We start from the raw sequence: 22,767 nt of genomic DNA, 5'->3' as shown, positions 1-22,767 counted from the left end.
TTTCCAATATTCCAATCAATCATATGCCTACCTAGCTAGCTTGGCCATGTCAACTTTAACCATTAAATTGCATCTCCTTACATCTTTTTATTGAGACAAAGCACAAGTTCCTGAGTAAGGGACACATTTTCAGCCATACTTCTTCCCTTCAGGAAGATGAGGATCAAGAAAAAAGAGGAAAAGAAGCATCATTAATGAAGTCTTTTGTAGCCTCCCATGCACACATCCACCCTCACGATATACCTACAACAATATTCAAGGTAAAAGCTCGAGATAATCCCATCCGAACTCGGGCTGCTATCAAGAAGAATGTCTTCCATGCAAAACCTCTTTTAGTACTTCCTCAGTTGAAGGCATTCTGTATAACTGCTCATTTTTCCTTTCCAATACAACAACACCGAGTAATAAAATAAGCAAGACTGAGTAGCTAGGGATAGAATCACTTGAAGAGAGAGCAGATCATTAAAAAAAATACTTGATTGCTTCATGATCATCATGTATATCTTGTGGAGAGTAGCATGAGGAAATTACATCGTATTAGCATGTGTCTTTTCTTGAACCACTTCTCTCGGGCCTCCTGTTTTAATAAGTATTTCCTCCTGTAGAAGAGACTTCTCCAGCTCCATCCCTTTGTTAACAAGATCTACCTCGAAGTACTCTACATTGGAATCCTCTAATTGCTGCAGTTGTAGTTGTTGCTCCACTCTACCAAACAGGACCGTCTTGTTCCAATTTTTAATTAAGCTTGGCAATAAGTTTCACCAACCAATGACTTCCAAGAACAGGCTACGACCAGCTTTTCCGCACCAATTTTTTGAAAACATTATGGGTTGGTTCATCACATCCTCAAGAATCAAAATGGGGTAGAACCATATATAATGAACAAAATCAGATTCTGCAGAGATGAGCATAGGACTGCATGCAGTCAAAGTCTTCCTAATCCACAATACTCACGGATAAGCCAAAGCTCTATCCAATTTGGCCCAAATCCGATGATAAATTCAAGTGAAAACTTATATAGGTGGATAGCGAAGAAGAAAATAGATCGGCATAAAATGTGGCACCAATTAGCACCTCTGCTTTAAATCTGCTAAGTTTGAGAAACATTCACTGATTCCCACAAACAAAAGAATACCAACGTAGTTAGAAACATGGAATATCTCAAATATTGATTAGAAAATCGACTATGAGCTGTTCAAAGAATAGGTGACATTAAGAAAAAAGAAAAAATCTCAAAATTGTGGAATTTATTCTATGCACCAACTTTGGGGAAAAAGAATACAGATGGGAAACAAGCTACTGTTCTTGGGCTCATATGATCAGTTGACGCTGGTAAGACTGAAGCATGCAGCAGCACTCTTCAATTCATTCTCTGCAACGTGCTCAATTGACTGGTTTGTATCTTTCAAGGATTCTTCCGAGCTGCAGGGTCACATTAAACATTGAGTATTTGAGAATCAAATGAAAATCACACTAAAAAACTGCAGTTCCAAATTTATGAGAAGTTAATCATCATGGCGACGAATGAAGCCTACTAACCATATATTCAACTCCCAACCTCAATATTGTTCAGATTAGTTTAAACAATTATGTAATGATGAAAGCACCCAAAATGATAAATGTACCTTGATTCATAAGCCTCTTTGGAATCAATGTATGATTGTCTGTCATCAATGGTGTCAAAGAAAGGATGCATCTCATCATAGTCTTGAACTACTTGTTGGATAGCGAGTGGTTGGGAGGCAGCCAACTGAGACTGAAATGTTGCCATTGAATTGTTATTGTTATTGGCAAAAGAATGTTGAACCCAAAAAGGGTTTGCAGCATTATCCTTGGTATCCATGAAAGCAGAGGAGTTGTAACCAGCTTTGCTGCTATTAGAGTAAGATTGCTGTTGTTGTGTTACAGGCAAAGCAGGGACGACATTGTAAGGCTGTGGAGTATGGTTGAAAAGTGAAAGGGCATTGCTGGGGGGCGCCATGCCTAATTCTAACTGCGAGGTCATATCAATGGGCATAGAAGAAATCTGCTGCTGATGCTGCTGATGTTGTTGCCGGTACATCTCAAGCTGTGCATTAACAGCTTGAAGCTCCTCCTCTGCCAGAAGCACTTGGTACTGTAGTTGCCTCGTTATCCCCCAACAGCCGTACACCGGAGACTTGTCTCGGATATTGGCTTGGCAGATGATAGACCACATTGCCTCATTTTTCTGACTAGGCTCCAAATGCTCTAGTATCTTCAACATGTTGCGGACACCAAATAACTTGTGAGCATTTTGGAATAGCTTTGGCTGTTCAGCAGGGAAGTAAGGAGCAAGAGGGCACTCAGCGGAGCACCTTCTCCTTTGATACTTGCATGCAGCGCAGGCGTGGCTTGTACCACCCTTAAGGGTCATAGTTCCCAACACCTTATGGTGTTGCTAGTAGGAATCCAAGAAGCAATGTTTTAAGGAAGAAGATGACGATCATGATAGACGATGGATAAGAAGAAGGGTGAAAACAATAAATGGTATAACAATTAAGGAGTCATAGAGATATGATATGTTGATAATATAAGGAAGAACGTGGAAGAAATGATATAGGGGAGAGAGAGAAAGAGAGAGCGGGGGGTTGGAGGGGGTGGGGCTGTTGGAACTGAAATGGGTAGCAATATGATCTGAACAGGTCTAATAAGACCGGATTTTGCTGGGTGAGGAAGAGACTGAGTAAACGAAGAAGGAAGCAAAAGCGAGATAATAGGCAATTGCTTATTTAGTTTTGTTTTGATTATGGAAGTCATGTGTCACCACCGTTGGGGGACAAATGTTCGGAGTTTAGAGGAGAGTCCTAACTCTTTGGGCCACCTCATTAGTGCTGTTGCACCTTGCTCATAGCCTCATATATAGCTTTTTCACACCAACTCCTTCATTTTGGTGTCTGGCGTCGTGTCATTTCCTTTGTTTTTCTTTCTTTTTTGCTTTGATATATAAGCTCCAGTGTTGCACTTCTTTTCTCACTCACCTGCTCCCTACCTAATTGGAACGTCTTGGACAGTAATTGTGCATCACTTTTTAAAACTCTTTTCCTTTTTCTTCTATCAGATGGGTGATAATGCAATTTCATGCCCTTTTATTTTGGTTCTTATTAATAAGCAGACTCCACTCTTCGGGCAGATTTGGCAGAGTAAGATGATAATTTTATGTTTTATTTTAATGTTTAAAATATTATATTTTGGTATTATTATTATATTAAAATTTAAAAAAATTAAATTAAAATTTGAAAAAATTGAATTGTTTATTATATTTTATATGAAGATTTAAAAAATATATAATGATGAGATGAAAATTTTGTATCTCATCCCATCCCCCAAACCTGCCCGTATATTTAGCGTGGCCATGTTGATCACTAAGGCCTAAGCTTTCCAAACCGCATCAATTCCAGATGGGTTCAAGCATCCTTGTCAGTTGTAATATGGAAGAGCTCGAAATAGAAATTCATGATTGCCCACCTTACAATACATGATTTCCCTCTTTTTCTATCTCCAACGAACAAAAGCTGGGTCCATCTCATCTCCACGCAAACTTGCAGCAAAACCTTCTCAACGTACAGAGAAACCGACGTATTAAATTTTTTTGTCAAAAAAAAAAAAAAAGGGTCAAAACATAGACCATAGATGGGTTTCAGCCAATGCACAAATCCTACACTCACTATAGAATAAGAGGTGATAAAAGACGAGCAAAATTTTAACCGATAATTGACATCAATAATCAGAATTTGGGAGCAAAAGTTATCCAATTCATAATCACATGGGCATTATCAAGATGATGCCGTAACGATCTTGTTGTAAGCAGCACCATGATCTGATCTATACAGGAGAGAGGGGGGAGGAAGGCATTCAAAACTCCAAAAAGAAAAAAACATTTTGAAGAGCTTTTGAACCTAATTTCCTGAATTTTTACCCTGTTACAACTGGCTATATGCTCCCGAGGACCTGCACTCATTTCCATCGTTAAAATGGCTTACGATATGCTCCTCCAGTGTATAAACGGCCATGCAATCTTTTATAGTAACTCTATCCACCACCACCACCAGCCCCTCCCCCCCATCATCCCCAACCAACCATCTTATTAAAAAGGTCCAAGGAATGAAACGACAACTCCAAGGATGACTTGACTATTCCTAAACAATCTGAAGCAAGAGAACCAAAATCTATGCTTCGGGCTCTTCAGTCATCTGCCGTCCTTACGTTCAAACAAAAACCTCTCCTTTAATACAAGATATTTTCCTGCCAGGACCAGTTGCTCCAAAACTCTTGAGTTCAATTCCACAACTCAATTTTATATCAAAACTTCACAATATTTCCTAAAACCAAGTCTTGCAGGTTTTGCTATTTGAACTGCACCGGCTTCAGCAGCAATAATGCATTAACACCTCACCGTAGACAGCAGATGAATGTCAAACTCTGCTCCCTAATCCAGCATGACAATTTCCAACACGAAACTAGTTTACAGCTTCAAAGAAAAGAACCTGAGGTTGCAAGTGCCCTCTTTTGCACATGGAAAGAACATCGGCCCAACCACCAATGACCTGAAAAATAAATCGACTGTAATACAAAGTGGATGGACAGAACAGAAAGCAATATTTATGAAATAAGGTGAATTTACCTTGACAGTTTTATCATCATACATAATCCATCGTTCATGGTCATGACTATAGGCAAAGCAATGATAATGTTGCCCATAGTAGCAAACCTAAAAGTTACAGAAACATATTAGAGAATAATAGAAAATCTTTGTACAAGTAGAGATATAATAGAAAACTGGAGGTTACACTGAAACTTTCTCCGGTTCATGGTTCCACAACACACGTGCAAAACCATAGATTACATTTTTGTTTGGAAGGCAACTTGGAAGGGGAGGGGGGTGGGCTGTGGGAAGTTTATACATGTGATAAGCTTGGCTGTGTGTACCTCTACATCATTGGGTGTATTGGTCTTGATGGAAATCTATGCTTACAGAAATAATAGAGTTTAAAACCAATACTGGTTTCACTCTTTTTTTTTTATAGATCAATATTGGTTTCAGTCATAATCTTTATCAACCCAAACATAAAAAGGCCATCTTTTTTCCAGGAAAATAACAAACAAACCATGGTTCATCTGTTTTGGTGTAGAATATTTTCAGAAGATGGTTCTGCTTGTTCTCCAACACCATCAAAAACCCAGTCACCGAAAAATGTTTTCCTTGATCAACTGAAAACTAAACTCAAATGGGGGGAAGATGAGTTACTCCTTGCCCCTTGGAAAAGCATGTCATTTTCTGGCCTTAAAATGGTAAGCCCTAGAAGGCCAAAGAAAAAGGGAAGTTCTTTGTCATTGCCTCCAGGTCACAAGTTATGAAGTCTCCCTCAATCTGAACCCTTCCATTGCTACTAAGGTTCTGGCACTATTTCACCGTTTCCATCTATCAAAAGGTCTGGCCCCCTTCCTCCATCCCCTAACCCATTAACACCAAACAGCAGCCAAAAATATTCCTTACTTCCAGCCAAAAATAGGAAATAGATTATTTTCCTGAAAACAATCTTCTCTGATACAGAGAAAATGTATTACGCCAAACAAACAAAGCATATATCTTCTTATTTTCCAGTCATATGAAAAAAGTTCTAAAATATTCACATCAAAAGCTTATTCAAGATTCATCACAGCATACATACCACTGAAACCAAACTATGCGTGCTCTTGGGATCCAAACCACGATAAAGGATACTGATATCAATCTCAGTACTTAGGGTTTCCAGAGTTGCTGTTATGTCATCAACACTCTCACATGTATTCTGCCAACCAAGGACTGAAAGACCAAACATAAGATTCTGGGATTCAAAATAACGCATTAGTGCCATATTGAAAATTTTCATAACAACTCATAATTCACCTGTTGTGAAAATGTGTGGTGGAGTTGAGAGAATGTGATGGATGTAGTTGAGCTTCCCGCAGCCACCAACATCGGGATCACAAGCTAACTGATGATTCATTTCTACGAGATCTAAAAGCTTTTCAAAGGAACTTTCAGGACACATAACCTGAAGGGTGAATGGAAATCAGTAGCAGTAAATAGACTTGACAAAAAAAAATACGTCCCTGAAACAGTACCTCCTACAGATACAAAAATAAGTGTTTGCAGAAAAAGAAATCTTCCATCAAGATACCTTCATGGTTCGGAGGGCACTGGCATTTATATTATGAAAGAAGGAAGTATACTTTAAATGTCGAGACTCCAGACCACAATTGTAGCAATTCATTCTTTCAAAAATGTCCATTCCAAAAAGGGAATGCACTATACAAGAATTGTTTGCACAATCCCAAGACCCCGTGCAATCGCTTTCCACTGATTCGGTATCAGAAACAGTCAAACCAGTAATAAATGACCTGTGAAGGCAGTCAAAGATCACTGCTAGTACTTCAGAAGCATCATTCATCTGAGCCTGGCAGTTGACAATATATTAGACGCATAAAGAGCAATGCCATGACTAAATTGATGGTAATGAGAATCAGGAAACTGAACATATGTTAAACTATATCAAAGGCAAGTCATACAATCAAAGCCCCATCAAATTACCTCCTGGAAGAAGTTACTATCAGGATACAGGTTGCTTAGAGCTATTCTCAAAGAAGTAGGGGCCACTGCTTCTCTTCTCATATCTGTTGATGCAATGTTCAGGGCTGTAAAGATTTCATACAATGCACAAACGACACAAGGATCACCCACATGAACATGCACTGATGTTGATCTCCTCAGAAACTCATCTCGAAACCGTCTTAAATGCCACAAGGACTGAATTCAAGCAGAGGAGAAAGGAAAAACAATATTGAGGCCCAGATAAAGTGCCAGAAGAGAAGAAATGAAATCATATCATTTTTTTTTTTATAAGTAGCAATGAAATCATATAGTACAAATCATAAATTGGAAAAATAACTCAGTACCTGTATGATAACATTCAGAAAGCAATTGTACTCGCCCACTTCATTCTGCAGGCCAGTACCAATGACATCTGCATGATTCACATCCACTGTGCCTTCATTTGGTGAAACATCAAACTTATCTGCTTCTGGACAAATCCTCTGTTGTGTCCTTAAACTTGAAACCACAGGTTGTTTCTTCTGCGCTTGAGCGTTGTATGTGTCTGAGGAACAATATATATACAAGATCAGAGGGTTGCATACTTCAAAGAAGAGGAGACGTTGAATCTATGCACTCAGAATTCAGGTAAATGAATTAATATGGCTATTGCAATGCAGTTTGACAATATTTCATCCAATCTAAATCAATTGGCCTAAAGTAGGTTGTCAGGTGTGATTTAATACTAAAATCAACAAGACTAAATGAGACCGAGGTATATAATCTATGAGTTAAGTCCAGGTAAATTTATCACTTGAAAGTATGCATAAAGATAGATATATAACAGAGGGTGAACGAGACGGGGGTCACTTAGACGGATAAGAAAATTTTATTAAAGGTGAAAACCGCCACTCTCAGTTCTCACATATTCAGTTCATTTAAGCATCGTCTAATATATATATATATATATATATATATATAGATGCATTTATAATGTATAAAAAGAACACTGCATACAACATATTAAAATGTATAGTCCCTTAGAATGGTTCAGATAAGGCAAAACCAACCTGACCAAGGCTCACATATTCAGCATACAAGAGATGTCAGATTAGCAAGCCAAAAAATTTTTTCTTTTATTTATTCCAATTTTTTTTATTGGCACCAGTGTACAGGAACAAAGTCCCGACTAATCCCGGGGGTGCACAAGCCAGGCAAAGAGTTTCCTGCAAGTGCACCTCAGGAAATTCAATAGGAAATTCAGGAGCACCTAGGAAATCACTTACCAAAAAGAAAATTATAGGAAATCCCCCCAATCCAATCGCCCCTAGAAATTGTTTGCACCTAAAGGTTCAAACCTTAGATCTAAAGGGAGCATATCACCAAGACCAAGACTCTTAGAGTCTTACCACTGAACCTTCATGAAAGTATAGTCACATAACTTGCCCTTGGTTTTCTCAAACCTGGCCAGTGGTCTTCAAACACACGACATACATTTTTCATCTTTATTTCTTTTTTTGTTTTGACAGGTAACCACATCCACTTACATTATTCATCAATCATATTTTTCCAAATTGAACCACTTAGCTACAGTAAGAATCCTTAGAAATTAGGCTGAAGCTCACCCTAGACAGGAACCATAGTGTATAAAAATAACTCATGCGTGACTTAACAATTTACCCAGGAAAAAATACCCAGCATGGATAATTTTCAAGAAAGATCTCAGCACAGCTTAGCTGAACAACTAATCAATTGGTCAGCATTCTCATGATACAGCTCCCATAAGTTGACTTGTAGAGGTCTCAATGCCAAGTTTAACAATACATAAATCAATAGGCTAACATGAAGAGAAAGAGAGAGAGAGAGATATAGATAGATGGGAAGAATATTACCAAGGCTTTGGAGCACAGCTTGTTTAAAGTCAGCTTGGAACCTTTCTTCCTCGTCAACCTCTACTTGCAATTGTCTCAATGTTTTTGTTCCATTGTCTACCGGAATAGAGCCAGCTGTTTTTCACATTAAGAACCTATGTGATGTTAGTTCTACATTCCCGAAATGGCCAAGAAAAATTATGTGCATCTCGTAGAAAGAACTGTGAAGATTAATAGAACAAACATCTCATAGAAGGAATTGTAAAGATTAATAGAACAAAACTTGCCCAAAAATGGCTGAAAAAGCTTCAAATGCTTCAAATAATCTAGTAGCAAAGCAAAAAAATCCGGGTGAAAGTGTAAGGCTTACCGCTGTCTGCACAGAGGGGGTCATGAAATCTATCTTGCTCTTTTAAGCCACTTTCAATATGTGAACTCCCAACATCAATATTTTCCTTTCCAGGTGACATAGCTTGACCCTTTCCATCGACCAATTTGGAGGAACTCCTCCGCCGTTTACCTTTCTTTCCTGTTCGTTGATCAGATGGCAAAAGGCCATCCTCTGCAATCCCTCCATTAGCTAAGACTGCATAACAAACTACACAATTATAACATCCTCTAATATCAAAATCAGCCGCCTCATCTGAGAACCATAAGTTTACCAACCTTGTTTAGCTGTTGTGTGATTCATATTACTCATCTTTTTGGCACCAGACACAGTAGATATTTTTGGCAGAGGGGAACCATTTGGAAGCATGTCTTCTAGATCGTTAGGGATTCCATCCTTCAGTGCCAAGTGCTCCTGAGAAGGTGCAAGTTCATAAAATAGTCCTTGATATATAAATAAAAGTTCATCTAGATTGAACAGTATAGCACTGGTTGTCATATTATAGCCAGTTTTCAGTTCAACATTCCAATCATCTATGGAGAATGGAACTTAAGAAAAATAAGCACAACTACTATCGAATTAAATCAAACAATAGAGCCAAAGAACAAATATTTTACCTGTGTACAAGGTATCAGCTGCTCATGCACATCTTGATCATCTGCACCAGACTCCAAGTAAACATCATGCAATCCTTCTGCCACCTCTGTATATGGTCGAGTATATTTCTTATGTTGCTCAGCAAGGTGCTTCTGTTTAGCCTCATTCTCAATTCGTCTTTGATACTCCAAGGTTTCTTCAAGCATTCTTTCTTCCTCCTCAAGCTTAAATTTAAGTTTAAATTCCTCTTCCTGTTGTATTAAGTAATTGCCATTCTCAGAAACAACAATCTCAGAATCTTGATGATCACAATCAGATTCAACTGGAAAGGAACTGCTGCAAGAGACATATCAAGAATTATTAAAAAAAGATAAGCATTCAGAGTCAAATTGTTGCATATTTGAAAAGAGTGGCACTAATATGCATATTACAGAGTAAGAGGAAGATTTACTTTGGCTCAACAGCCTCAGGATGAAGCGTGTCCGGCTCGAGACCACTGGTAGCCTGAAAAATATGAAAACATCAGATAATAATGGATTTTCTACATAGAATAACTAGCACTGCAGTCAGAAACAAAACCAGACCACACAAAGGAAACCTTTGAATCTTTGGTTTTCCTGTACTCCTTGTTCTTTTTCTTATCCTTTGTCTTCTCCTGTGCATGCCTGGAACTATCACTTCCTCCTTTGAGACCCTTCTTGGAATCATGAGCAAGCTCTGCTAAAAAGGCTTCTCTAGCTGCATCAGACTTCTCTGTGGCATCTTTCTCAGCCAAATCCTCTAAGTGTGCCTAAAAACAAAGAGTGGCAGAAGAATACAAAAAAAATTAGGTCCATAAAAAGGAGTAACGTCACAAAAACAGGCTCAATACAAACCCTCAGGTATGACTTGACTAGAGGCAATAATATTGACCGATAATCAAGGGCAGAAACAGGCTCAAGCTTTAGTTCCAACTGCTGCATCTCGGAAACATTTCGCATGATTCGTGCATCAATTTTGCTGAGCTGCATAACAAAATGAGGGAGTTAAATGGCAGTGATCATTGTCAAGACCCTTAAAACAAAGTGCATCAAGAAGAACAAACAAACCTCTATGGATAACTGTTCTTTCTGCCTCTGAATCGCAACTTCTATACAAGTGTCCACTTGGTGCAAATAGTCCTTCGCTCTCCAATCAACAACTTCACCAGGTTTCAAGTCAGATAACTGAGAAGTCACCCCACCGTATGTTTCCTCATATCCAAATTGATTAGCATTTAGCGCTTCTGCTTCTTTTAAAACATTTGATATAGCTTCGAGCTCAAACCTACTGCTGAGGAACATCACATCATTCTCACTCTCTTTTTTGATAAGTACATCATTGTCACCCTCAAGGAGCTCTTCTCTACGCTTCCTCAAAACAGAGTCATAACTTCTATGCACAAATTCTGCAAAATTCTCCCTCTTCTTACCTTTTCCAAAACACAGCTCCTCCACCGTCTGCAATGCTTTCTCATAGCTCAAATGCTCAAACTTTCCCTCACAGAGACTTTGTAGGTGGCAGAATTCCTTCTCATGCATCTGAAGAATTTCCAATCCTTGTTGCATTTTTTCTTCTTTTGTACGCATCCAGAAAGACAACTGTTCCCCACTTGCAGGACCTGCAAATATCCAAGATAGTAAAGCATCTGCATCAGGTTGATCCTCATTTGCGATGCCATCAGCAGCCACATTATCAATGGCAGCACCATGACCCATGCCAGGAGTACATTCAATTGGCAGCAAAGATTCATCCAAAAGAAGACAAGATCCATCTCCATTAAGAACAATCTTCTCCTTAATCTCATGCGCTTGAGTACCACTGGTTGCATCATCCATGGGACCACTACTGCTTTTCTCAGGATACCTACCTAAACCACAAGAATGCGATAATTCCTGCAAGAATTTAAGGATTTTCTTGAGCTGGGTTGCTCCCAAAAAGCAGATACATATAGGTGTTTGATCCAAACCAAGGTTCAGATGCTGGGAACCAGAAGCAAGAGCAGCAACAAGACCTTGCAGCTCATCCATTGTAAATTGTAGCACCTTGCTAAGATGACTTGCAGCAAGATATTTGTGTCTAATAAGCACCTCAAATACAGCACGAATTCTTTCAATAAGTTTTCCGCGCTCAGGATCATCAGATATTGGCCAGCTATGAGAAAGGGAATACGTCAAAGAGAAATGGCCGTCATCACATTCTCTACTCTCAATGTTGGCAACTTTATCATTGCTATTGCTGCTCTTTAAAGAAGCGTTGTTGCAACTATCCTTGAGACTATCATTCTCAGGGGAAGAGAAATCCCATGCATCCTTGAAGCAGTCCTCACGCTCCTCTGTACGATTCCCCAAATAGAAATCCTCTGCAAACTCAGAATCCTTGCAGCTGCTTCTTCTTTGAATTCCAAGCATCCTAACAGCAGCTGATACATCTAGCGGTTTCCAAGGAAAATTAAGAAGCATCTCAGTCCATTCATTATCAACATTCTGAGGCAAAACTGACTGCATTTTGGGTGAGAGGTTTTCCATGTGCTCCTGCACAACATGCTGCATGTGAGACTCTGAAGCAGAGAACTTTTCGTTACATCGACAGCAAACCCAGAGCTTGAAAGTCTTATTAGCCTCGGCAAATGACAGTGCCTCCGATAAAACCTCATTGGCTAAACCATCCTTGGATGAACCGAAATGGGCCTTCAGATCGCAAACCCTAATCCTAAGCAACTCTTTCTTCATATCAGCACTCATAGAATTCCAATAGGACCAAACCCAATCCCTCCTCTCCGCCCTAGACCCATTTTTCCTGACAACCCCATACTTGCCTCGTCGCTGCTCAGCTACTTTTGATCCTGAAGACGAATCCAACCCCCCATTATGGGATTGGGCCCTGTCCGACTCCGACTTATGCTGCTGCAACAACCTCGCCGCAGCCACCCTCACTTCAATCTCTTTCCTCCTCTCCTCGGGTGTCTTGGTGGCCTTCTTAATCTCATTCGGCCTCCTTGCTTGTACCATCCTCACCTCCATGGGGTCCTCCGCAACCCTCCTAATTGGAATCAGCCGGAACTTCTCCTCCCCACTTCCCCCCAAGTTCTTCATCCAAGTCGACAAGGACGCAATGTTCGACTTCTGAATCAGCTGCCTCAGCTCGTTCTGAACATGCCCAATTCTCGCCTCTGCCGATGATATCCTCTGCTGGCTTTCTTCCTGCAAACTCTCCTTGGCAGGATCGACCGGTTTCTCGATCGCCAACGCCCGCTCGCACTCCTGCACCACCTCCTCGTACTCCTTGCCATCGTTGGCCCCCTCGTAGAGCAAATTCGCGTAGAAGTGCGAGAATTCGACTGAATTCGGCGAAAGTTCAACAGCTCTACGCGCCGAGTCCACCGCGTTCTTCAAGTGCCGCTGCTTGGCGTTGGGGTCGTCAATGATGGAGGCTACTTTAACACACACTGTTCCCTGGACTCGGTGAATCAGCGCCGAGTGAGGCGAACCCTCGTACCGAGCACATGACTCCTTCATGAGCCGCAGCGCTTTGGTGTGGTTCCCGCGCCGCAGCGCAGTTAGGGCTTTCTCGCATTCAAGCTTGACAGTGGAGTAAGACGAACCGTTCGATTCCACCAATGGCTCGATCTTAGTCTGGTTCTTGTGGGTATTGGTATTTGGATTGGGGAAGGAGTCGATTTCCGCTAGAGTAGCATAATCCGCTCCGCCGCCGGCGGCCGGTTGAGCCGCCGGTGATTGCTTGGAGCGAGCGACGTTTCGCTTCTTATGCCCCATCAATCGAGTTTGCAGCAATCCGATTCACATGCATATACATATATTATATCCGCGCGTGTAAATGTATAGAGAGAAAGGTGAGGTATAGACTATAGAAGAAGAGACTTACTTTGAATCATAGAGAAATATAAAGAAAATGTGAGGGTAGAGCAGGGACTTAACCGGAGACGAAGACGGTGACGGAGAAGGATCGGCGGCGAAACCTAGGCATAGAAAACTGAAAAAAGGAAGAGAGTGGAGGTCTGTGTGCGACAGACAGGCACCTACCCACAGAAGGGGGTAAGCTTTCTTTCTTTCTTTGATTGGGTGAAAACACAGAGATTAATAAAATGCTGATTATATATATCATGTGCCCCATCATCTACAAAATGTATTGATTTAATTAACCATTTCTTTTTCTTCTCTCTCCCCTTAATTTTTTTCTTTTCTTTTATTTGAGATATCTTAGATCATGAGAGGTTAGTACTCTGTATCAAAATGTTATCTCCATTATATTTTAAATTTGAATTTTTGAATTGTCTATAATTTGGATCATTTAAAATTCAATATTTATCTTTGTTGTGTAAAATTCTCAATCAATATAAATTTTGTATAGAAAAATTCTTCTCATCAGCCATTATTCATTATCTCACACCACACATCCTATAAAAAAAATTATAAATATAGAGTGTGAGATTGAATCGTAGCTGATAAGTAGAATTCATCTTTTGTATAAATTTTTTATATTGTATCTATCTCTCTTGAATATAATTCAAATGGATATTAAAAAAATTTGGATTTTAGTGCTTTTTGTTTTCTTGCTTTTAAGTCGTGATATGATTACACTAATTGTATATGTAACTATGAAGACTTTAATATTCACCAATATGGTCAAGCCATCAATGTTTATTGTATTTGTCCTTGCAAAAATTCATTTTTTTGGCATATGGAATGGTACTACACTATTCCCTCTGGCATTTTCTATTTTTCCAAATATTTTTAATTTTGTAATATTCGTTTAAAACTCATAGATTCTCAAGGAAATTAATTACTTCATTTAAATAGAAGAAGATTTTAATATCTTCTCAAGAAGTATCAAAATCTCTCAAACAACTAGTACATTAGTTAATGGAAAATGCTGGAGCTCCCGCTGGGGGCTCCCGCTGAGAGCTCCCGCTGGAGCTCCAGTGTATTTTATTATGTGTATTTTTTAATTTTTTTTTTATATAGATGTTTTTAATAATTTTAAATATTTTTAAAAAATAAAAAAATTTATAATATTATTAAATAATACTTGCTTAATCACGAAGTAAAATATAAAATATTTTGTTATGATTTTTTATTTTACTTCGTGATTAAGAAAGTATTTTTTAATAACTTTTTTTTTTACTTCTTAATTAAGAAAGTGTTTTTAATGATGTTCTAAATTTATTTTATTTTTTAAAAAATATTAAAAAATATTAAAAAAATTATATAAAAAATAACTTAAAAAAAAACACATACAATATATACTACAGCCCCCAGCGGGAGCTCTCAGCGGGGGCTGTAGCATGATCCTTAGTTAATTGAGAACACTTGATTTAAATGCTGGAAATGACAGACAAAAGAAGTTGCTGGATTCTACTCTAAAACATGTTTGCGCCATAAATTTCTTCACAAGAAATGAATGCAAGTAGTTTTGTGCTAAAGAAGATGACCATAAAAGTGAATGCAATGCAACTGGGTAAAGCCGAAAGGCCAAAGCAAATAGGTTGGTGAATAAAACAATATCCTCCATATATTACCGATCCATGTTATGACAGTGCATCAAGCAGCAATAAATAATGAGATTGTTGTCTGGCTCATCCAATCCATGTCAGGCAGAACACCATGTCATCTAGTTCTAATATATTGGAACCTCACAAAATTGACACATTCTCCACTGAAACTTAAAATAGCTGCACACAGGAACAAGGTTAAATACATAGAAACATACTAATGCACGAGGCAGCTACAAAACTGTGCTCGAGCTATAATCAAAGATTAAACAAAATCATGACTTCAACTACAGTAGATGCATCCGCTCCACATAAGATTGGAGCAACCATCTATTAAGAGGCTCTCCGCAGCCTACGAAACACCCAGAGTTGCCATTTTCGGTGAAAAATGGGAAGCTAAATATATTCAATAATTCCTGCACGGCCTGCCTCACCAAAGATGATCCTGTCACCCTGCTCCGCCGACCCCATCCAGTTACAATATCAATTCGGCTGGGAGCTATCCCTGAAATTAGCATCTGTCGGCGAAACCAAGCAAGCGTCCTTGACAGCGCTGTCACAGCAGTACCATCCGACATAACATGCAGGTTAATAAGCCAATAACTGGAGCTTTTCTCTTTGACAGCATCTGGGTACACATTCTTTTGTGCAGCCACCTCCCAAACTGAACCCGCCTCCTCCTTGAGCCCTGACTTGTGAAGAAAATCTACCACTGCATCCACAAGTCCCCTCTTGCTCTCCCTATCCTCGGAATGCATCAGGTCCAAAAACCTGCTTACATGATCCCGCACATTTTGACCATCAGGTCCTGCTGCTGGCATGGACAGTAGAAATGTATGTGCAGGGTGGCCTGTGATGGTCATGAGATTGCAACAAAACCCCATGTCATATGGTGATTGTGCTTCCGTACAACAACTGAGGAGCAAGGTATAAGTTTGCAGAGAAGGGTTTAGACCCAAACCCACCATGTTTTGTAGCAAGTGATATGCATCTGACAGTAGGTGCACCCTAAGGAAAGCACTGAGCAGGGAATTGCAAGTTGGCACGTTAGGCCGCAAACCTGCATAGAGCATTGTTTGATACCACTCCCTGGCCTTTTCAACATTACCAGCCTTTCCCCACAAGTCTATTAGAAGACCATAAACAGGTTCATCTGGGACCCAGTTTTTCCGTTTCATCTCTCCAAACACTGCTTCAGCTTCCTCAAGGTACCCAAAATGGCCAAGAACTTCCATCACTATGCTATAGGTCACTTTATCAGGTTCAAATCCTGCATTCTGCATGTCGCGATAAAGCTTCAAGGCAGTCTCATAGTTCCTTGCCTTGGCTTGCAAAGCAATCATGATATTGTAGGTGACTAAATTAGGAACGCAACCCTGACCTCTCATCTCGCAGAATAGCTTGTGGGCAGCAGTCAAATTCCCAGCTTTCCCAAGGCAGTTTATGATAACGCTGTAAGTGAATGTGTCAGGAGAAAGGCCAGCCTCTTGCATTCTTTCGTACATACACATGGCAACATCAAGAAATCCAGCTTTTGCATGGATGTCAATAAGTGTGCAGTAGGTGACACGGTCAGGTTCACATCCTTCCTCCTGCATTTGATTGAAGACATTGAGCGCCTCCTTCAAGTAGTTTGCACGACCATAACTGTGAATCATACGGTTATATGTCACAACATTAGGCTGGCAGCCATCCTTCACCATCTGATCAAGTAATTTGTTTATTGTGCCAAACTGCCTGGCACGACCAAGGATGCCAACCATAGTGGTGTAAGTGTGCCCGTCATGCTTGAACCCAGGTTGCCGTTTCAACCAATAGAAGAAGCCAAGAGCCACTGAGTGGTCCTGAAGTTGCTTGAGAATCTGGTTTGCCTGAAATGCATCCATTGAACATCTGATATTTCCAAGAGCCTTTTCTGCTGCAGGGCCCCACTTCAGTTGTTGCAGTATTTGATAAACACTATCCACAGTATATCCAGTATTTGCAACCTGCCGCTTGATTGGAGCAATTCTAGTCGTCATTGTCAGATTACTGGGGGCTTTGTGAAAACCTCTACCCTGTTTGTTGAAACCTCTACTGTTAGAACCCAAAATCTCTGCATCTGAAGTCTGCATGTTGGAGTTGATATTTGATGTGAAGCGATTTGAATGAGATCTTGGTCTCTGTGGTACAGTCTTCTTCTCACGAGTATCCGTAGATATACTGTGAGTTGCCACCGAATTCCCAGTTTCAGTGTAAGGAACATGTTTAATATTTTTAACCAAATTTGATCTATCACCTTTACCCCTTGCAGCGTGCTCATTTGTTGTTTGGCTTGACCCATCTGCTATCTGCACAGATGATTTCGGATGAACACTGGAAAAGTTCTCTCTTTTGATGCGTCTCACATTTGATGGTTTGATGCTGGAAAGAGGCCTAGTGGGATCAACCATACAGTTCATTGGTGTGTTTAGTATTCCATCCCCACCTGATAGAGGAATCTTATAATTTACAATATCAGACAGAAAATTTACTGCTGCAATACCAGCCTTGACAAGCTGGTCAGCAACCAGGGGAGATGACTGTACCACATCCTTTTGAGCAGCATCAATGCCACTAGCATAACTTACACAATCGGATCTCCGCAACGAACTTGGGGCAGAAACAACCTGTTTTAGAGGACTCGGGTGGCCAACGTTCTCAGCCTTCTGAGAGGCTAGCACTTTAACTGACTTCTCTGAAACCAAGGTTCCTACCCTTCCTGAAGATGTGGATACTAAGGTGGATGGCTTTTGTGCAAGTAGAACTTCATTTCTTTTATGCTGTCTTCTTGAAATACAAGTTTCATCTTCGCAGCAAGTGCATGAACTTCCATCTGCGGCACCACATCGTGACCCATTAAGGAAAAATGACCTAGCACTACTGGAAAGACTACCGATCTGTTTTGCTCTTAACATCTGCAGATATTGTAGCACCTTCACAATAAGGTTTCAAGGATCATAAATAAGTTAAAAGCATAGACATTAAAGTATTAAACCATACCAGTCTCATCATCGCAAGAAATAAAATGCATATTTCTTTCTTATAGTAGCATTAGTATCATATTTTTTTTCTTATAGTAGCATACTATATAAGGACATTCTGCCGATGCTTATATCCAGGAAAGTGTTTGTCAATCTATCCAAATACATCAAGAACATGACTTCCTGCTCTTGTTTGCAATAAAGTAGGGGTGTAAAAATATTGGACCGGACCTAGAAAACCGAGCGGACCTCCGGTCTGGCCACTAGACCGGTCGCTCTCAGTCCAATATTTCCAAAAAGAATTAGTTTTCGGTCCGGTCCCAAGATGCAGTTTTTTCACCCCGAACCCGACCAAACTGACCAAATATATATATATCATTTTTTAAATAATTTTTATATAACATATTATACATTTTGTGACTTTTTTTATGTAGTAATGTAAATCGTAACCAAAAAATTAGGTAAATTTTTTCGTAACCTAAGTATCTATACTTAGTTATTACTGTGTAATATGTTAAGATAGGCAATTAACCATTAACTAAAATGTTATATGTGAATGTCTGTTATTGAACACTGATAATACACATACTATTAACATTATTAATTTATTACAATTAATTTGTAAAGTATAAACTTAGTTAGACAACTTAGACTAAATCACCCAATTACTATTTTTTATCATTTCATACATTTTTTCATCAAAAACTTAAACAAAAAAACAAAAGAAAAAAAAGTGGCCAGGACCGAAACAACCCGATAAGACCGGCCTGACTGAACCAAAGTGGTCCAGTCTGGTCTTCAAGCCTTAACGGTTGGTCATGTCCAAAACCTCCTTCCAAGACCAACCAGACCAGACCGATTACACCTACAATAAAACACTAAATGAGATTACAAAAATATGTTAAAAATCTGTAAATTAAAAGAAAAGAACAAGAATTCATATATAACAAAGAAACATCTCATATATCGATCCACATACTTCTTAAAATGCAATTATATGAAAGTTTAGTTTATAACAAGCCCTTCAGTGGGTTTTTTGTCCACTTCATCAAACCTAGAATGTCGAAAGCAGTGTATACAAGTAAAGGAATGAACTAAATACAAGTGAACCAAGGGTGTTAGGTTCTTCCCGATATAGCCATTGATGGCGTTATCATACAAGCTGCAGGGGAAAACAAAAAGGCTGGGCAAAGCATATGGAAGAACATCCAAAACCACATTGATTGGTGAAAACTAAGGGAAAAAAATAATTAAACCATCAATTATTCCTTGATGGAAATTTCTTTCCAAACAAATGTTGAACTAACAGACCAGACCTTGTGATTTTCCAAAGAGACATGAAATTATGCACACTATCTTAATCACACAAGTGACCGATTCAAAGATGTGTTTTCGAACATTTTTTATCGGAGTCGTGTTTTCAGACTTTAAAAACTACATGGCGAGTATAGACAATCCTGCCCCTGCTATTATCTAGCCGCCCTCAACAAGAGATGGCCTCTTAAAGTAATCACCGTCCACAATCAGCTCAGATGCTGCTCTTCCTGGCAAGACTTGTAACTGGGTACCCTCTGCTGATAAAAAAAAAAACTGTGCGCCCTAATTGTGGCTTGATATAAAAATAAAGGGTTAAAGCCCATAATGCATCCTCCACACATGCTAATGGATTTCCTTTGTATTCTGCTTCACTGTCTTTGTTACACAATATGAGGCAAAGAATTCAGACAATACCATACCTAAACACCACAACTTACCACTACAACACGAAATTCCCTATACTTGTATGAATGTGATTCCACATCATTAGCATCTTCACTTGAACTGACACCTCAAGTGGTCCTGAAACCTCAAATAACTTAATGTCTTATCTTTGAGGGGCAAATTTGTGTTAAAAGCACATATTTTGTTGAATTTCTCACTGGGAGAATTCAAAACTGATATCCTTCAACAAGATACAAAACGCATACGAAACTAGTAACTTATATTGATTAGTTAAGGAACCGTAATCGATTTAATTTTTTGTTAAAAACTAACTGACATTATTCCACAGATGTCCTATAATATCATCCAGCACACTTTTAAACTTGCTTCTAGCTAGCACCAAATGCAATTAGTTATTTCTTGTTGTAAGCATGAAATGAAGTCAGAGATGGTTTTTATAATGGTGACGGAGTCTCTAGTGGTACGCAAAACAGAGACAATATTTTTCCTCAAATAATAAATTTTAAAGCAACAAACAAGAAAATGTCAGCCCAAGGTGAACCCGATGTTAATATAAATCAATGCACCCACTTCAAATTGTAAATTTTGTTACTTTGATTTCGCTTTTAAACAACTTATACATGTTGTTTAAAACTATCCGCTAAACCAACATTGTCCCACGGGACATCAAAACCAGAAAGAACAAAATTTTGAAATGGATCACTGAGTCGGTAGATTTTGGATGTTCTTTTCCTTGCTCCCAATAGACAAGAGAAAGGCACTCCCAATTGCTGGTAAAGCCATAATCATTACCATAAGAAAAAGAAAAGGAAAAATAAACTTGAACCATCTAAATCCCTTCATTTTACTGCCAGGGTTCCTTAAATTTACACATATAGAACAACATAATAACACAACTTCACCTCTTAAATACAAGTTCTTACACCTGTTATCACAAAGACAAGACTCAAAAGAACAAACTTTTTACCAAATCTAAAAATTGTCCAACAAACTCACCTATCTCAATCACCAAAGATGTAAAATAAAAACAACCCCCTCTTCAACTAGCAAAACAAATGGTTCCCATAAAACATCTACAGCTCATAACCAGCTAAACAACACTAAAAATACTCATAGACGGATAAAGGGAGAGGTACCTGAAATGGTGAATGACTTACAGGGTCTGTCTATGCAGGTAGAGATATAGAGGCAGAGAAATAGAGGTAGAGAGAGATAGAGGTGGCGGCTCGCCTCTCTGCCGTCAACCCTGTGTTTTTTCCAAGCAAGTCGGGGAGAGAGAATATGAGAGAGAGGCTGTGAGGTGAGCCCTGATATCACACGCACGTCTTTTGTTTTGTTTTTTCATTTTTTGAGTAATTTTTTTGTCCGTGTTGTGGGATGGTAGTGTAGAACTCCGTTGTATGACATTCATGATTCGTGGCTTTCACACGTGACAGGCGGAGACTTCTACTACCAGTGCTTTCTCTTGTCTTTTTTTTTTTTCTTTTTATGAAAATTAATAAATATTTTTGGTCAATTCTCAAACAATCACAATGGTTAATCTTTCAAAAAAAAGAATTGACAATGGTTAATCCATTTCGCAAAAAAATGAAAATTAGATAATAACGGTTTATAAGTTTTCCTGTAAAGTATACATTATTAATCCCTTTAATAATGTTTCCTATGGTAATTATTTTATAATTGGATAAGCATTTTTTTTTTCTCGACAAGTTTAAACTACATTATAACAAAATAATACAACTGAAATAGTGTCCGAAATCTGAACACAAACTTTACAATCAGGGTGGATCTTTTCCACTATGAAAATTTAATAAGCATTGAGGGATCTTGATCAACAGGATGTTACTATACTGATTATTGGTAACGGCCTATTGTGCAATGGATAAGCACTATTTATCTATGATAACAAAAAATTATTATTTTTCTTTTTTTTTTCATTATATGTCTCCCCATCACACTACTTTTTAAAATAAGTAATTAAATATTAATATTAATACTAATAATATAATAATAAAAATAATAATAAATAAGCTGATGTAGAGTATATTTAAAATAATAATAATGTTATACATCACACTCTCATCTTATTTTTATTTTATTATGCAAGATGTAACATATTTATCACTATTTGATGATCTTCTTTATTTATCCATACCAAGTAATTATTTTGTACAAACTTGTTGAAAAAAAGATTTGGAACCAATTTGATACTTGTATTAAATATCCACTAATTTAATTATTGAATAAAATTGCAAAAATAATGGTTTTGTTTTCCTTTTAATTTCATGTAACTATCTTGAATCTAAACCATACTAAAATAAAATGTGAAATATCGATTTTATTGATATTCTATTATATATTAGAAAATGTTTTAATTTTATACAATGAAAAATAGCCAAAAACACTGAAAATATTGCATGTCCATTATGTGTGGTTAGGAAAATCATGAAGAATCAATCCAACGGTTATGGTAACGCAGCTGTCACTGACAAAAATGATGCGGACGTGGACGAAGGAGCACCTCTCATGCGACATTTGGCGGTCAAATGTTGCTTCTTGCCCAAGCAAATATCTCTGTCGTTGGGTTTCACTGTCACGTGATCATATCATATCGTTAAATGTAAATCCCGTAGAGAAAAGCTTTTATGCCGCCAAAAATGACCGCTACAGTATACCGCTCTAACAATTTTTTTTTTTCTTTATTCAGAGATTAAGGAATTGATTTTAAATATATTTGTATATTTTTTTATTTTTTAAAAATATTAAAATATATTAAATTTTTTTTTAAAAAATACAAAAAATAACTAGCAGTACAGACGAACAGTGCTACTCAGACAGCTGAGTAGCACCACTCAATCTCGTAACTATCCATGCTAGATTTTTTTTTATTTCAAGTAACTCATTTCAGTAGACAGAACCACTTACAAATTGTTTAAACATTGAGTAGTTTCCTCCAATTCCACATTGCACTCTGATATAAGCGGTGCATATTTTTCCAACTTATGAACTATGACATTGGTTTCTCTAAAAACATGTCTAACAACAAAAGTATCAAAACACTTGAC

At 38.3% G+C, this 22,767-nt stretch overlaps 3 protein-coding genes across 9 annotated transcripts; all 3 read right to left on the bottom strand.

Moving 5' to 3' along the window:
- LOC108999104 (LOB domain-containing protein 27) lies at positions 1–2,640 on the bottom strand. Of its 2 annotated transcripts, XR_001997432.2 has the most exons (3): positions 1,626–2,561; positions 1,265–1,422; positions 1–1,110 (listed from the first exon to the last, which is right to left on the bottom strand). XR_001997432.2 is itself a non-coding variant. In XM_018975904.2 (2 exons), the coding sequence occupies exons 1-2, from the start codon at positions 2,393–2,395 to the stop codon at positions 1,320–1,322; spliced, it is 873 nt and encodes a 290-aa protein (XP_018831449.1). In that variant the 5' UTR covers positions 2,396–2,640; the 3' UTR covers positions 1–1,319. The 2 variants fall into 2 exon arrangements, 1 of the variants encoding a protein (XP_018831449.1); XM_018975904.2 differs by having other exon boundaries at positions 1–1,422; positions 1,626–2,640.
- A 1,072-nt stretch (positions 2,641–3,712) lies between these two features.
- LOC108999205 lies at positions 3,713–13,536 on the bottom strand. 2 transcript variants are annotated; one of them, XM_018976022.2, is made up of 15 exons: positions 10,537–13,536; positions 10,324–10,452; positions 10,047–10,238; positions 9,900–9,952; positions 9,469–9,784; positions 9,130–9,265; positions 8,834–9,049; positions 8,485–8,598; positions 6,958–7,157; positions 6,593–6,808; positions 6,183–6,458; positions 5,909–6,056; positions 5,691–5,824; positions 4,643–4,729; positions 3,713–4,565 (listed from the first exon to the last, which is right to left on the bottom strand). In XM_018976022.2, the coding sequence occupies exons 1-15, from the start codon at positions 13,240–13,242 to the stop codon at positions 4,479–4,481; spliced, it is 5,010 nt and encodes a 1,669-aa protein (XP_018831567.1). In that variant the 5' UTR covers positions 13,243–13,536; the 3' UTR covers positions 3,713–4,478. The 2 variants fall into 2 exon arrangements, with proteins under 2 accessions (XP_018831567.1, XP_018831568.1); XM_018976023.2 differs by having other exon boundaries at positions 9,469–9,781.
- A 1,436-nt stretch (positions 13,537–14,972) lies between these two features.
- On the bottom strand, positions 14,973–21,028 carry LOC108999221 (pentatricopeptide repeat-containing protein At1g74750-like). 5 transcript variants are annotated; one of them, XM_018976051.2, is made up of 2 exons: positions 20,839–21,028; positions 14,973–17,932 (listed from the first exon to the last, which is right to left on the bottom strand). In XM_018976051.2, the coding sequence occupies exon 2, from the start codon at positions 17,912–17,914 to the stop codon at positions 15,266–15,268; it is 2,649 nt and encodes an 882-aa protein (XP_018831596.1). In that variant the 5' UTR covers positions 17,915–17,932; positions 20,839–21,028; the 3' UTR covers positions 14,973–15,265. The 5 variants fall into 5 exon arrangements, with proteins under 5 accessions (XP_018831596.1, XP_018831595.1, XP_018831598.1 ...); XM_018976050.2 differs by having other exon boundaries at positions 14,973–17,914; XM_018976053.2 differs by having other exon boundaries at positions 20,860–21,028.
- Between the last annotated feature and the right edge of the window lie 1,739 nt (positions 21,029–22,767).

This window comes from Juglans regia, chromosome 2 (assembly GCF_001411555.2).
Source record: "Juglans regia cultivar Chandler chromosome 2, Walnut 2.0, whole genome shotgun sequence".
In the NCBI taxonomy this organism is placed as follows: Eukaryota; Viridiplantae; Streptophyta; class Magnoliopsida; order Fagales; family Juglandaceae; genus Juglans; species Juglans regia.
This window is presented reverse-complemented; position numbering and strand designations above follow the sequence as displayed.

Coding starts and splice junctions, on each gene's coding strand:
- LOC108999104 (XM_018975904.2), bottom strand. CDS start 2,395: ATGACCCTTAAGGGTGGTACAAGCCACGCCTGCGCTGCATGCAAGTAT. Junction 1,423..1,625: donor AAAGAGGCTTATGAATCAAG/GTACATTTATCA, acceptor GTGACCCTGCAG/CTCGGAAGAATCCTTGAAAG.
- LOC108999221 (XM_018976051.2), bottom strand. CDS start 17,914: ATGTTAAGAGCAAAACAGATCGGTAGTCTTTCCAGTAGTGCTAGGTCA.
- LOC108999205 (XM_018976022.2), bottom strand. CDS start 13,242: ATGGGGCATAAGAAGCGAAACGTCGCTCGCTCCAAGCAATCACCGGCG. Junction 10,453..10,536: donor AAGAACAGTTATCCATAGAG/GTTTGTTTGTTC, acceptor TTTGTTATGCAG/CTCAGCAAAATTGATGCACG. Junction 9,785..9,899: donor CCTGAGGCTGTTGAGCCAAA/GTAAATCTTCCT, acceptor TGTCTCTTGCAG/CAGTTCCTTTCCAGTTGAAT.